Genomic DNA, 14,146 nt, shown 5'->3' with positions numbered 1-14,146 from the left:
GCCCCATATGTCAGCACCAATAAAATGCATTGATGTACACGTTCCTTTTCAATGATAATGGTAAGCTTCCAGTCAGGAGCTGACAATACCTTGCGTATGCAATCTAACCCATTTTTATGCCTTCATGAATTTCCTTCTCATGATCAGGTTTCCCTGTGATTAGTTGACCTAGGTAAACATACCCCTTCCCATGCTCTAGAGGCTGACTGGTGATACTGAACTCTTGTTACCTTGCCAATCTATTCATCATTATCTTTGTCTTCTGCACATTAATCTTCAACCACATTCTTACACTCTCTCTGTTAAGGACCTCAATAATTTGTTGTAACTCGTCTGCAGTGTTGCTGAATAGAACAATGTCATCGGAAAACCGAAGGTTGCCGAGATATTCCCTGTCGATCCTTACTCCTAAGCCTTCCCAGTTGAATAGCTTGAATACTTCTTCCAAACACGCAGTGAATAGCATCGGAGAGATTGTCTCTCCCTGTCTGACCCCGTTCTTTATTGGTATCATCCTACTTGTTTAGAATTAAGGTAGCTGTGGAATCTCTGCAGATATTTTCCAAGGTACTTACGTAAGCGGTCTCTACTCCTTGATTACGTAATGCCTCTATGACTGCTGGTATATCTACTGAATCAAATGTCATTTCGTAATCTATGAAAGCCATATAGAAAGGCTTATTGAATTCTGTAGATTTCTTGATTACCTGATTAATGACATGGATGTGATCTATTGTAGAGTATCCCTTCCTGAAGCCAGCCTGTTCCCTTGGTTGACTAAAGTCCAGTGTTGCCCTTATTCTATTGGAGATTATTTTGGTGAATATTTTATACAATACTGGGAGTAAGCTAATGGGCCTATAATTTTTCAGTTCTTTAATGTCTCCTTTTTTGTGGATTAGTATATGTTTGCATTCTGCCAGTTTTCTGGGACCCTTGCAATCGATAGGGACTGTTTCTGATGGAGGTATCCGACTCCTCTGGGTACTGTACAGGTCCGTATAGAATTCTTCCGCTGCTTTTATTATGCCTTCGAGATTGCCGATATTACCCTGCTTATCTTCCAGTGCATATATCTTGGTTTGTCCTATGCTAAGTTTCTTTCTCGCCGATTTCAGGTTGCGTCCATTTTTTACGGCTTCTTCAGTCTTTCTCATGTAATAGTTTCGAATATCACTTATTTTCACCTTTTTGATCCGTTCCGACAGTTCCACGAATTCTATCTTATCTCTTGAGTTGGAGACTCATTCTTTGTTGTTTCTTTATTAGGTCCTTTGTTACTTGGGAGAGCTTGCCTACTGGTTACTTTGATGCATTGCCTCCCACTTCAATTGCTGCCTCTGAAGTCAACCTCATTACAATTGCATTCATTACCTCTATGTCATCATCTTTCTGTTCTAAGGCTGCATATTTGTTTGCAAGTACCTGCCTAAATTTGTCTGTTTTTACCCTTACTGCCTCTAAGTTGACCTGTTTCTTCTTGACCAATTTTACTCTTTCTCTCTTCAAATTGAGGTGAATCCTAGCCCTCACTAACCTATGATCACTGCGCTATACCCTACCTATCCCTTCTACATCCTGCACTATGCTGGGCTCAGCACAAAGTATGAAATCAAATTCATTTCTTGTTTCACCATTAGGGCTTTCCTAGGCCCACTTTCTGTTGCTACGTTTCTTGAAAAAGGTGTTCATTATTCTCAGCATATTCCTTTCTACGAATTCTACCAGCAACTCTCCTCTAGTGTTTCTAGAATCGACGCTGTAGTTGCCAATTTCCTGTGCGCCCACCTGCATTTTCCCACTTTTGCATTGAAGTCACCTATTACTACTGTATACAGAGTTTGCACTTTTCTCATCGCTAATTCAACATCTTCATAAAGCTGATCTACTTCCTCATCGTCGTGACTGGATGTTGGAGCGTAAGCTTGTACTACCTTTAATCTATACCTCTTATTAAGTTTGATTACGACTACTGCTACCCTCTCATTAATGCTGTAGAATTCGTCAATGTTGCCTACTATGTCCTTATGGATTAGGAATCCTACCCTGTATTGCTTCTTATCAAGGAGACCTCTATAGCAAAGGACATTGCCGTTATTCAGCAATGTATAAGTCTCACCAGTTTTTCTAATCTCACTAAGGCCAATTATATCCCAAACAATGTCTGATAGTTCCGCAAGGAGTCCTGCTAAACTAGCCTCACTTGACAGAGTTCGGCTGTTAAAGGTTGACAGGGTCAGTTTCCATTGGCGGCCTGTCCAGACACAGAGATTCTTAGCACCCGCTGCTGCGTTAAAGGTCTGACCGCCGCCTTGGCAAGGTGCTTCGCAGCTGCTGGGGACTGAGGGCCATAGGTTAATTGTAGGAGTCATTAGGGAGGTAGTGGCCGAATTTTAGCCTACATCGTGCAAATTTATCACTTAACTGACATGAACACAATAATGCAGTCACTAGCACGGACCCCATAACATCCATAGCAAGCAAATTAAATTCATGTTGAAAGGTTGCCTCCTATGTTATGTTTACTTTTTCACACCACACTTGTAGGCTACGGATTACTGTTTCAGAAGCATCTAGCACCACCCAGTGCACAGGAGGTCAACCGACTTGACAAGCAGAGCACATACTTTATACAATATCTATGCAACTCAAGGACTAAGAGGATCTGAAATGCCCACAGGTCAGCGGTACCACCGATAGTAGCAACATTCTCAAGACACCCAAGATACAAAAACTTGGCCAGACCAATATATTTATACTGGTGCCTGGAGAAAATTATAACCTAAGACAAAAACAAAAGGAAGGTTTAAAAACACACAGATTGGAACTGCTCTCTTGCCAATAATGCACCCAGAAAGGCTGACTTGTAATGTTTTCTAACAAACAATAAGGCAGCCACCCCACACTATTTCGCTGTTCTCACTGACACAAATCTTTCTTTTAAAACAGAATGCAAAGGCAGCCAACTCTTAAAAGTAAACTGTGGGGTTTAGCATCCCAAAACTATTAAAAATGCTGTAGTGGGGGATGGGGGGTGCAGATTAATTCTGACCGACCTGGTGTTCTTTTATGCGCACCCGAAGGTCCACATGGGAGCTTGTTTTCATTTTGCCTCCGCGGTATTGTGCCCAGTCATGTGCAGCATCAGAATGCCATAGCCACTGAACCGCCATGATGAGTCAGTGAAATACTGAACAATCACTTGGGTAGATCAGAGTATGGCTAGGTACCAATGGCAACAATACACTGAAGAATTGCTACAAGTTCACAGAATGAACAATTGTCCATGTAAATAAATTATCAAGGTGGCAGAGTTCCAGAAGTAGTAACTTCTTAGTCAATAAGATGGCCCTGCTACTGATAGTACAACTATGAATTCCTCTAACTGAATTAATTTTAACCCTTCCACTACGCACGTAATGTTAATTCGGAAAGCGTGGTAGCAAGTGATCTGCACTGTGCGCCGGTCTTATCGCCAGCAACGACCAGAATGACCGTTGCATGAAATGGTATCAATTGTTCTGCCAACAACAGTGGTACTAACAGTTTCTATGTGAGGGTTGTGGAGGAAACCTAGGCGCCGATGTTCCAATTTTCGTAACGCTAGACCAAGCAGAACAAAACTCATAAATGTAAAAAATAACAAGAGTAACAGAACAAGCAAGTAGGAATAATCATGGCCTATGGAAAGAGAAGCAAAGAAAACTATTGAGAAACGAAAAATGCGCGAACCAATACTAAGCAGCACAAGAAGGTGAACGAGAAGTACGCTGCATTAATACGTCTCAGAAGGGGCACTAACGAAAGCTGTAGCTGCACATTTGCTAATATTTTACAATGTCAACATGGAAAAAATTTAACAAGAGCAACACATGTAGATAAGCATAATAGAACGCAGTCGCCGGGTAACCATTGCTTTCATGACAAACGGCAGCACAACCGGCGCAAGAGAATTTCTGCAGCAGTTAGACTATCGAAGTTTTACGCAAATATTGCTACAAAGGTAAACGCAACGCTGACGAGTAACGGATCACGTTAAAAGCTGTCTACTATAAGCAACTCTTCCTCAGGCTTCAGCAACTTTACTACAGAACGGACAGCAAGTCGATACTTTTCTAGTCACCCTGTGAAAGGAAAACACGTGCAAACTCTATTAATATCCCACTTTTGGAGCTACACTGTGCGAGCTAAATTTTGCAGCGATGAAAAAGAAAAGAGAAACATCCGCCGACAGAAACGCCTTATCATTCTGCGTTCGCGCTTGCGACGTGCCAGGAAACCACACACACACGCACATTTATAATCGAAAAATTTACTTACCTTTGTATGACAGACTTTACAATTATCTGAAGGTCAGATTTGTTGAGTGAAGTCTGACTTGAACTTAATATTGCAATTGCGTTCGAAAACCAGTCAGGGCCCGACGAAGCGGACGCCATGTTTACCCGACTCTCAAACCGGTGTGGAGAACTCTGTAACCCAGCACACCGACAGCTGACGGCTCTGGTATTGGCTTTGGCTTCGCCCGTATTTCTTTATGAAATGAAAGTGTCTACGTTCACCCGGTGAACGCAGCGCAAGCGTTAGGTTCACCCAAACGTCACGTCCGGGACGTCACATCAGGTCTTTGTTTTTTTCACGTCCGTGATGTCACATCCGGCCTTTTTGGCGGCATAATATGGCATATGGCAGGTTCGGAGTGCACGAAGCGGTGGATCGCTTATTTTTCGGGCTTTTGCTTCTCGTAAGTATACTTCGTCTTTGCGTTTGATGTGCATCTACTACGCGTAGCTAATCTTTCGACTGCATGATGCCATATATAGGTGTTCTGTGATGATACTTTATAGCCAGGTTCCTCACGAGCTTTTGTGATGCATTGCAGGGACCGCCACACCGGCCAGCCAGTGCTACAGTGTCCTAATGCAGAGAACGTATATTACACGGAACTGCGCTCCTTCAGAGTTATTTAGAGTCTTTGTCAGAAGCACGTAACAGTAACATTACTTGGTTACGGTGCTGCTACATGGCAGAATATTTGAATGGCAGATGTCCCGAGTGCGGCATGTAAGTACGTACGTACGCGCGCTTGTTTAGCCTAAATAAGAGTTTCTATTGTTCCCCAATGGAAATGCACATTCCTGATGCACGGTTCAGATCTGCCGGCTAAGGGCGGTAGTGAATAAAGTCACCAAATTGCGGCCTCGTTGCGGTCTCGCATTGCGGCCTCATTGCACGGTCGGGAAAAATTGCTTTAGAACCAAAATTTCGCTGCGCTGTCAGTAGCCATTCACTGATAAGCTTTCTCCGCAGCGTAATGCTCAGTGCAGGTGTGATGGGGGTTATGTGTGCGGTCGGTATGTGACCGATATTCCTGAACGCAGTGTCATTCAGCGATGTGCACAGCTGTGGCTGATTGTCGAATGTGGGCTGTGACAGGAGTGATGGGGACCATGCTCCTGCCTCGGCCAAGGTTGCAGCGATTTCAGAGCTGCAGGGAGCGCCCAGGCAGAACCTAATCTCGGCCCTATGCTGCAGCTCCAGCTTCTTGAGACGGGCACGTGGTAGTGCCACGAGTGGGAGGACGTACCGCAGGCGTGAGGTGGCTACTGCATGGTACAGCCGCAGAGCCCACCTAGTGGTGCAGCTCTGTCCTCGGGCAACAAGCTGGGAGACTGCCTTGTGGACCCGGAGGACCTGGACGTGCAGGGTCTTGACAGCAGGCAGCCAGGTCAGCCGGTGATGAACGTGTAGTCCCGGGTACGTCACTGCCGGGCTTCAAGGTCGCCTTCCAGTTGCAGCTGTGCAGCGGGCGGTTGCTCTTGGGTGGAGCAGCATGGCCTCTGTCTTCCTTGCCGAGATGGCAAGGCCAATGCAGCTCAGGTAAGCAGCGGCGGTGTCGAGGGCTCTTTGCAGAGCCGAGCGCGCACTGCTGTGGCTGTGTGGTGGATTTCGCACACATAGGGCGATGTGGTCCGCGTTGATGGAGGTATTCACGTGGTTGTGGGGGTCAGTCTGCAGGACAGCAGGCAGTCGGGCCAGGTTGAACAGGAAAGGGCTCACCACTGATCCTTGTGGGACGCCCTCTACCAAATAGGTCCAGGGCCTGCTGAACGACTGGATAGGGCAGGCCGTCAAAGGCCCCCTTCATGCCGATAAGCACCAGGAGCACGGCCTCACCGCAGGCCTTGGCCTCTTCCAGCGTGGAGACCACGTCCACGATGGAGTCCGCACTGCATCAGCTCCGCCGGAAGCCTATCTGCTCATCGGCCAGAAAGCAATGGCCTCCATCAGCTTGCAAGCAGCAGAGGTGAGTGAGACTGGCCGATAGGAGCTCACGTTTTTCAGCCGGCCTTCAGGATGGGGGCCACGTAGGCTGTGCGCCATGACTCCGGCACCTGCCCTGACTGCCAGATGTTTAAGCAGTCAAGCAGGTGCAGCTGCTCGCTGGCGGCCAGGTTGCGAAGCATTTGGGTTCCTGGTGCACTGGGCTCCTGGTGCACTGCGATGCTTGGAGCTCGTGCAGCGTCAGCGGGTCCTGGTAGATAGCCATAACCTGGCTCGATGGCCACCCTGGGTGGTGAGAGAGAAGGGAAGACGGAAAGGCAGGGAGGTTAACCAGGCTGAGTCCAGTTTGCTACCCTACACGTGGGGAGGGGAATGGGGAGTGAAAGAGGAAGAGAGAGAACTTAAGTGTAGGATGTCTATAGTCGGGCACTCAAGTCTGTTGCCCTCAGGTAGCGAAAAAGCGCTCAGACTGCTTTCTGGGCCAATGAACTGTGAGGCCAGGCTCCCAAGACTGGATGACAGGCCATTTACAGAAGCGAAGACCCTGTGTGGTGGTTGTGCAGGCAGCTAGGCAGGCTGACGGAAGGCTGCCCTACCTTCAGGATGGCTGCAGTGCGTGGTTCAGCCAGCGCAAACTGGTTGGCGAGGAGCTCCGCAAGGGCCTCTTCGCTGATGCTCAGCGTGATGGCCACGGCGAGGACAGGTTGTAGGCTTCCTCTCCTGCTGGTGAGGGATTTGAGCAGTCTCCAAGCCAGGGGTCCCCTGGACCTGCCCTCGATGGCAGAGGCTCCTCCTGCGCCGGGCTTGGCGTCTGCAGCGGGCATCTGCACGTCTGTACTCGGTCCAATGCTCTGCCTTGCCCGTCCGGATTGCTCCACGCTCCATACGGCGCCTGGAGGCACGAATGTTGAGCAGGTGGAGGTCCGGAGCGGGGGTATCTGGTTGGGTAGAGCACTGAACGGTGGCAGCCTGAGCACAATCCACGATGGCGCTCAGGAAGTCACGGCCATCTTCCAACTTGCTGCAGTGCTTCCGGAACAGGGACCAGTCTGTGACGTAAGTTCTTGACCTAGGCCTTCTCCCAGACCTGGGGCTGATCACAATAGGGAAGTGGTCAGACCCCCATTTGTCCGAACTTGTGGCCCAGGAGTAGGAGCACTGCTCAGTGTTGAGGGAGAGGTCAATGGCTGTGCGAGCTCTGCGGTAGACGTAGGTGGGCTCCCTGGTGTTCCAAGGTCAGCAGGCCAGCTCAGCTGATGGCATCTGTGAGGCCTTTGCCTCAGCGGGTGCAGCTGCGGCTTCCCCAATCCGTGTGGTGTGCGTTGAAGTCACTGCACAGGACTGCATGCCCACCAAGGCGAACAGCCAGCTGGATGGGCTGGAGGGATCCCACGGCTTTCCTGGACGGATGCAGATGCTCGCCACAGCCGTGTCCTGGCTGCCAAGGCGTACCACAACGGCGCATTACTCCAAGGGGCCACCGGCGATGTCAGCAACAGGTAGAACAGCACGCGCCAGGATGCTGCGTGCGTGCGTGGCTTTCCTGGCTTATGGACTCCATCTAGGCAGGGTGCCGCAGTGCAACTGCATGTGGCACAGGTGGTGGCACCCGTGTAGTCGGGAAGCCGTAGGTTCTCGGCCACGGCATATGTCTCCAGCAGTGCGAGTACCGTATAGTGCGGAATATAGGTTGAGGTTTTTTCCCAAAAATATTACTAAAAGTTCACCCCTTGACTTACATACCGGCCCTTGGCACAGCATGAATAGTCGTCTGGCAGCATGTAGGAGCGCAGACCTTTCGGCATCCACATTGTTATCGCCCCCTTGGTGACCGACGCGGCCCAACTCGCAGGCGCTGCGCGGTTCTTTATTCTGACGAAGTTCTTTATTCTATGGCGCAGTGCACCCGGAGCTCAAAGACAGGGTGGCGGATTTTGTCCGCGAGCATCGTGCCAGATCATTGCCAGTCACAGCAGAACTCATCTGCATCAAAGCTATTGAGATCGCCCGAGAATCCGGACTGCCCAAGGAACAATTCAAGGGCTCCATTTATTGGGTTCGTCGCTTCATGCAACGCAAGGGATTCGCACTTCGACAGCGCAAATCAATCTGGCAGAAGCAGCCAGAGGCATACGAGGACAAGTTGGTCGAATTCCAGCGCTATGTTATCCGTCTCCGGCAGCAGCATGGCTACATGTTGGTACAGATCGGCAACGCTGATGAAATGCCGGTGTGGTTCGACATGCCGTCGCTCACCACAGTGTGCGAACGCGGCACAAAAGAAGTCGAGCTTCTTTCTACGGGGAACGAGCATTCACGGTGATGCTCGCGTGTACTGCAGATGGCAGAAAGCTGCCCCCATACATAATATTCAAGAGGAAGACGCTGGCGAAAGAGGCTTTCCCACGGGATGTCGTTCGCGTGAATGAAAAGTGCTATATGGACGAGGCCCTCATGCTCAATTGGATTAAGACCGTCTGGAATCGGCAACCAGGGGCACTCTTGCGGTTTCCGAGCATGCTCGTCTTGGATGCCTTTCGCGGGCACTTGACCGCAGGATTGAAGCTGGCACTCCGCGACGGGAGGACGGAACTCGCCGTCATTCCGGGAGGCATGACGTCAACACTTCAGCCACTGGACGTCGTGCTCAACAAGCCTGTTAAAGACCGTGTCCGTGAACAATATAATCAGTGGATGGCCGGCGGCAACCTGATGACCCCAACCGGCCAGCTGCGCAGGCCGCCTCTCGTCACTGTGGCCACATGGGTGTCGCAGGTTGTGCTCGCTGCCCGACGATATGGTGGTGTGGGCATTCAAGAAGTGTTGCATAAGCAAGAAGTGTTGCAAAATTTTTTGCATAAGCCAGGAACGCACACAGGAGTCCAAAGAACTTTGTCACCAGGAGAAAAAGTTACAGCACAGTGGGTCGAGTCGTAACGAAACTTGCGAGCGTCCTGGGAGACGTCTGTGTTAAGCGGGGCGAGGCGTCTGCACTCTGCGAGGCGAGACACAAACTGTTCCAAGAAAGGAACTGATGGGGGTACAGGAGTCGAAAGGAATGATACATCAAGAATGAAACTTGGTGAACAGCCATAGATGAAGAAAAAACGTTAAATCCAGTGGTACGTTGCGTAGCCATGTTATAGGCGAATGTCATGAACGACAGGATTGCATCCCCGTTCGTGTGGCCAGGGTAGATGTACAGTCGCATGCAATATGACTTGCAACACTCTTGTTCGTTGTTGAAGGGGCTCCACGGCTGCGCAGCAGCTCTGACATTCGAAATAGCAGTTTAATAGACACCACTAATTGAAGCTGTGTTTCGGTCTGGAACTTACCATGTGTCTGCACAGCCGCACAGCCTTGGAACCCCTTCGACCACGGGTACCGGTGTTGCAATTCATATTGCACGTGACTGTACATCGCAATCATCAAGCTGTTGGTCTGCAGATGGTAACTGGAAGTCGTCTTGCGAATTGTGTTAGAGGTGCACAGAACTTCGGTAAGGATAGAAGAGAGGAAGACTGCTGCAGTCACTGAGGAGAACGCGCAGAGCGCTGCGGTGTAAGATAATGTTGTGTAGAAAGAAATCGGCGACTTCAGCAGCAGTCCAGGATGGTAGAGATGCTGTCTCCGCATAGCGTGTTGGATGGTCTATGGCCGTTGCAATCCAACGATTTCCATGTGAGGTCATGGGAAGAGGACCGTACAAGTCTATTCCAACTACTTCAAAAGGCGAAGCGGGACAAGGCAGAGGTTGTAAAGAGCCAGAAGGAGCTGTTGGGTTTGCTTTGACAATGAACGCAGGGTGCAACATACTTCGCAACGGCTGAAGATGGGCCAGGCCAGGAGCAGCAACTTCATATTCTGTTGCAAGTCTTGTGGTAGCCTAGAGGACCAGTCGTCGCATGATCGTGAAAGGCTTCAAGCACCTCACATTGCAGAGAACATGGTATGACCGGGACCCATTTGTTGCCATCGATGTGATAAATGTTGCGATGTAAAACCCCATTGTGCAGCTTGAATTGATTAAGTTGTCGACGAAGTCAGGCGTTTGGAGGTGACGAAGAATCTTCCATGCGTTGGAGAATAGTTCAGCAGTGTGGGTCGATGCATTAGTGGGACACAAGGACAGATGGGCTGTTGTGTCTTAGCCATTCGAGGGCTACAATGGGTAAAGCCGATGAAGAGGACTCAGGACGTACACAATCACGGAGAGGTTATGGTGAATCGTCATGATTCGGCAGAGGGTAGCAAGAGAGAGCATTGGTGTCTTGATGCTTCTTTGCAGCCCTGTAGGTGACATTGAAATCGTACTCCTGTAGGTGAAGCACACAGCAACCCAGGTGACCTGATAAATTCTTTAGCGATGAAAGCCAGCACAGTGTGTTATGGTCGGTAACGACTGTGAAATGGCGGCCATGAAGACATGGGTGAAATTTTTGCACAGCCCAACAGCAAAGCACTCCTGCTTGGTTATGGTGTAGTAATTTTCTGCACTGGTTAGTGCACGACTAGCCTAAGCAATTACTCGTTCGCGGAATGTGTTGTTGCATTGTAGTAGAATGGCACCGAGACTGACTGCTAGCGTCGGTGTGAAAGATGGTGGGCGCGGTTGGATCAAAGTGGCGCAGTACTGGGTCTGACGTCAGGGCATGTTGCAAAAGCAGGAAAGCATGTTCACATTCGTCGGACGAAACAAAGGGTGCATTACTGGGGAGGAGTTGATGGAGCGGGGACGTAAGTGTAGCGAAGTTGCATATGAAGTGCCGGAAGAAGCAAGTCCAAGAAAACTGTGCATGTCTTTTTGACGCAGTGGACACAAAATTCGAGGATGGCAGTAAGCTTCTCGGGGTCCGGACGAATACCTTCTTTGCAGACTATGTGCCCCAGAACTTTGATGGCCTTGCTGGCCAAACTGCATTTGTGTGTGTGTGTGTGTGTGTGTGTGTGTGTGTGTGTGTGTGTGTGTGTGTGTGTGTGTGTGTGTGTGTGTGTGTGTGTGTGTGTGTGCGTGTGTGCGTGTGTTGAGCTGCAAACCAGCATTTGCAAGACAGGCAAGGACTTCATCAAGATGTTGCAAATGTTGTGAGAACATGGTTGAAAACACAATGTCGTCGAGATAGCACAGACAGGTTTTCCATTTCAAGCCACACAAGACTTATCGATCATGCGTTCGAATGTGGCAGGCACATTGCAGAGTCCGAAAGGCATCGCACTGAACTCGTAGAGCCCATCAGGGGTAGCAAATGTCGTTTTTGCTTTGTCGGATTTGGACATCGGTATTTGCCAGTAGCCTGGTCTAAAGTCAAGGCTAGAAAAATACTCAGCACCGTGGAGTGAATCTAGTGCATCATCCATCCGTGACAGGGGGTGAACATCTTTGCGCACGATTTTGTTCAGCGCACGGTAACAGACGCAAGAACACACTGAGCTGTCTTCGTGACAATTGCAACGACATGAGTGTCAACAGCTCAAGTGACAGTTGATCCACGAGGCAACAGTTGGGGTTCGATTTGGTTTATTGCAGTAAGCAATGCAGACCCCTCAGAGAAGCGAATAAGGCCAGGGGTAATCAGAATTGCTCGAGATAGGGTATGGTCATAGGGTAGAATGAATACGCCGCCATCCACAATGTTACAGGAGTTGACACCTATAATCTTTTCTCTAGGTGGCCAAAGAACGTAATCGGAAGAGGTGACAAGACGAATGCATTCTTCGTGGTTAGGAAGAGAATTGCCAGTGGCATCATCCAGTTGTGTGAGGCGCTGACGACAAGAGATAGAAGCAAACGCCAAAGATAAGAAGTCCCACCCCAAGATGAGTTCATGGGTCACTCACGAAATACCGCAAAAACAATGTGGTGAAGAATTTAGTCTATGGACACACGAACAGGACACATTGCAATTGGACGAATAATAACCTTGGCCGCTGCACAAAGAGAAAGGCCGGAGTAAGGCAATTCTTGTGTTTTATAGAGTCCCAAACAGTCACATGGCAATAATTGCCAAGCGTCTTGTAACATGGAGCCACCTCAGAATTGCGCCAAACAAAGATGATGGATGCAGCCAGTCTTGCCAGATAACTACATTTTGACTATTCTGTATTGTTTGCATTTTTTGTGTAAAAGGAATTGTCGCAGAGAGTTTTATCTTCAGTGGCCTTCAGTTGACGTCATCTGCTACAACTAGCACATAAGTTAACTCCATAGCACCACTAGGATGGAGACATTGTGTCGTGGGGTGCTTCCTTAAAAGTGGACAAGAAGATCCTAAAGGAAAAGTGTGAGATGGTCACAGTAATAACCAAGGCATTTGGCATGGGAATGACCCAGCTATGAAAGTATTATCAGATGTGGACAAGCATATAATACTAAATGGTGCCTTGCACGAGTCCCAAGTGTCAAATGTAATGAGTATTGTGCATTGAAAGGGCCAAAAATGTTTTGTACATGCAAGGGAACACTATGGGCATTTTATAACAGTTGCTTAGATGTACTACATTAACAGGAACCAAACGAACTCCCTTAGACATAAGCATGCAGCAAATTCAAGGACTAGATGAAGCTTCAAAGAAGTAACTGCATTTCATGTAGGATAGGTGTGAATGACCTTTGTGCACGAGATCAGTGACAAAAACACTAAATGAATGCAGTACAGTGTCTGTATCATATCTTGTGCAGACCAAACTAGCCTGGAGTTTCAGCGTTCCTTGTCAGTTCATTTAAATAGGCACTACATTGTTCAAAGTGCAGTATTGTTCTACAAAACATAATATGCAAGATGTAGCATGCTAACCCTCGTGGCTCAACAACTACTGAACCGAAACCTGAATGAGCAGTGAAGCTTCCTTGTAATTTTCATCGTAACCATACTTTCGCTCTTGAAAGTGAACCTCTTTAGTGAATTTGCTTGTGTATTAATTTTTCTTTAGGCAAGTATTTTTTATACATGTTAATGTCTCAATCCTGCTTTTTCTTTCCGGGGCTAAAACAAAATGCCTCTTATTTCACTTTGATCTTTTGACCTAGGAAGCCATCATCTGGTGCTGTGTACAGCAAGCACATGCTTCGGGCAAGGAGGGAGCCAGCACCATATCAACATCAGCAAGAACCTCGGTGCTCAAAATAAACATTTTCTGTGCAAATACCTGTCTTTTTATACTTCCAGCATGAATTAATAAGTTTCTTTTGCCTTCACATGCAGGAAGGTTTATAGGAATAAATAGTGACTGTTGAATGCCCAGGAAAAGCCTTGAAGCCATTATACTTGTACAGTGATAAAGTACATGTGTACTTGAACTTGATAGTACAGAAACGAAAGGCAAAGTAACAGGCAAAATGCTCGGGGCAGCAGTCGTATAAATGGTAGATGAACACAGCTAATTGTGCTGTCCAGTTTCATTCAGTTTGACCAAATGTTGCAAGAATTGCCTTCAATATGAATCATTCAGTTTAGCCAGCTAAAGTCGAACTCGTACAAACTTTGGAATGTCTGCTGGGAATTTTAGCATAAATGGTATGTGTGCATCCTTCAGCAGCACCACAAGCCCAGTAAGGTTTTTGTGTTACTGTCCCCCCTCCCTTGGGGTTATTGCAGTGTCTACTTCAAGTGCTTGAGGGTATAATGGAAAATGACTCCATTCTCCAATGAGAAGGCTATATAAATATGCAGGACAAGAGCTTGTAGGCCTGGTTATAAGCATGAATTAGATATGTATAGACCAAAGGCAATATGAATACAATATGTTAAATTGCATTCATATGTGGGAACTGCCCACATCAAAGGAAAGAAAGTGCAATACTTGCAACCTACCAACATAAACATCAGTCTAGGGAAGGATTCTGTAAGGATCCACTAAG

The 14,146-nt window shown here is 47.9% G+C and overlaps 2 protein-coding genes across 16 annotated transcripts in view; one reads left to right on the top strand and one right to left on the bottom strand.

Annotated features, from left to right (window-relative positions):
• poe (E3 ubiquitin-protein ligase-like protein poe) overlaps positions 1-4,516 on the bottom strand; it is a 549,262-nt gene extending 544,746 nt beyond the window's left edge. For 4 of the 6 annotated variants that reach the window (XM_065455076.2, XM_065455078.2, XM_065455079.2 and 1 more), the window contains exon 1: positions 4,321-4,516. In XM_065455076.2, the coding sequence (XP_065311148.1) occupies positions 4,321-4,439 (119 nt within the window). In that variant the 5' untranslated portion in view covers positions 4,440-4,516. The remainder of the gene's footprint in view (positions 1-4,320) is intronic. The other 2 variants (XM_065455080.2, XM_065455081.2) reach the window with 1 other exon arrangement.
• An 86-nt stretch (positions 4,517-4,602) lies between these two features.
• LOC139048734 (uncharacterized) lies at positions 4,603-13,423 on the top strand. 10 transcript variants are annotated; one of them, XM_070523319.1, is made up of 3 exons: positions 4,603-4,744; positions 5,536-6,307; positions 6,849-13,284. In XM_070523319.1, the coding sequence occupies exons 2-3, from the start codon at positions 6,147-6,149 to the stop codon at positions 7,351-7,353; spliced, it is 666 nt and encodes a 221-aa protein (XP_070379420.1). In that variant the 5' UTR covers positions 4,603-4,744; positions 5,536-6,146; the 3' UTR covers positions 7,354-13,284. The 10 variants fall into 10 exon arrangements, 8 of the variants coding, with proteins under 8 accessions (XP_070379420.1, XP_070379383.1, XP_070379402.1 ...); XM_070523282.1 differs by having other exon boundaries at positions 4,648-4,744; positions 4,883-6,307; XM_070523301.1 differs by having other exon boundaries at positions 4,652-5,064.
• Positions 13,424-14,146: the final 723 nt, after the last annotated feature.

The sequence above is a fragment of the Dermacentor albipictus genome, chromosome 1 (assembly GCF_038994185.2).
Source record: "Dermacentor albipictus isolate Rhodes 1998 colony chromosome 1, USDA_Dalb.pri_finalv2, whole genome shotgun sequence".
NCBI classification, from domain to species: Eukaryota; Metazoa; Arthropoda; class Arachnida; order Ixodida; family Ixodidae; genus Dermacentor; species Dermacentor albipictus.
This window is presented reverse-complemented; position numbering and strand designations above follow the sequence as displayed.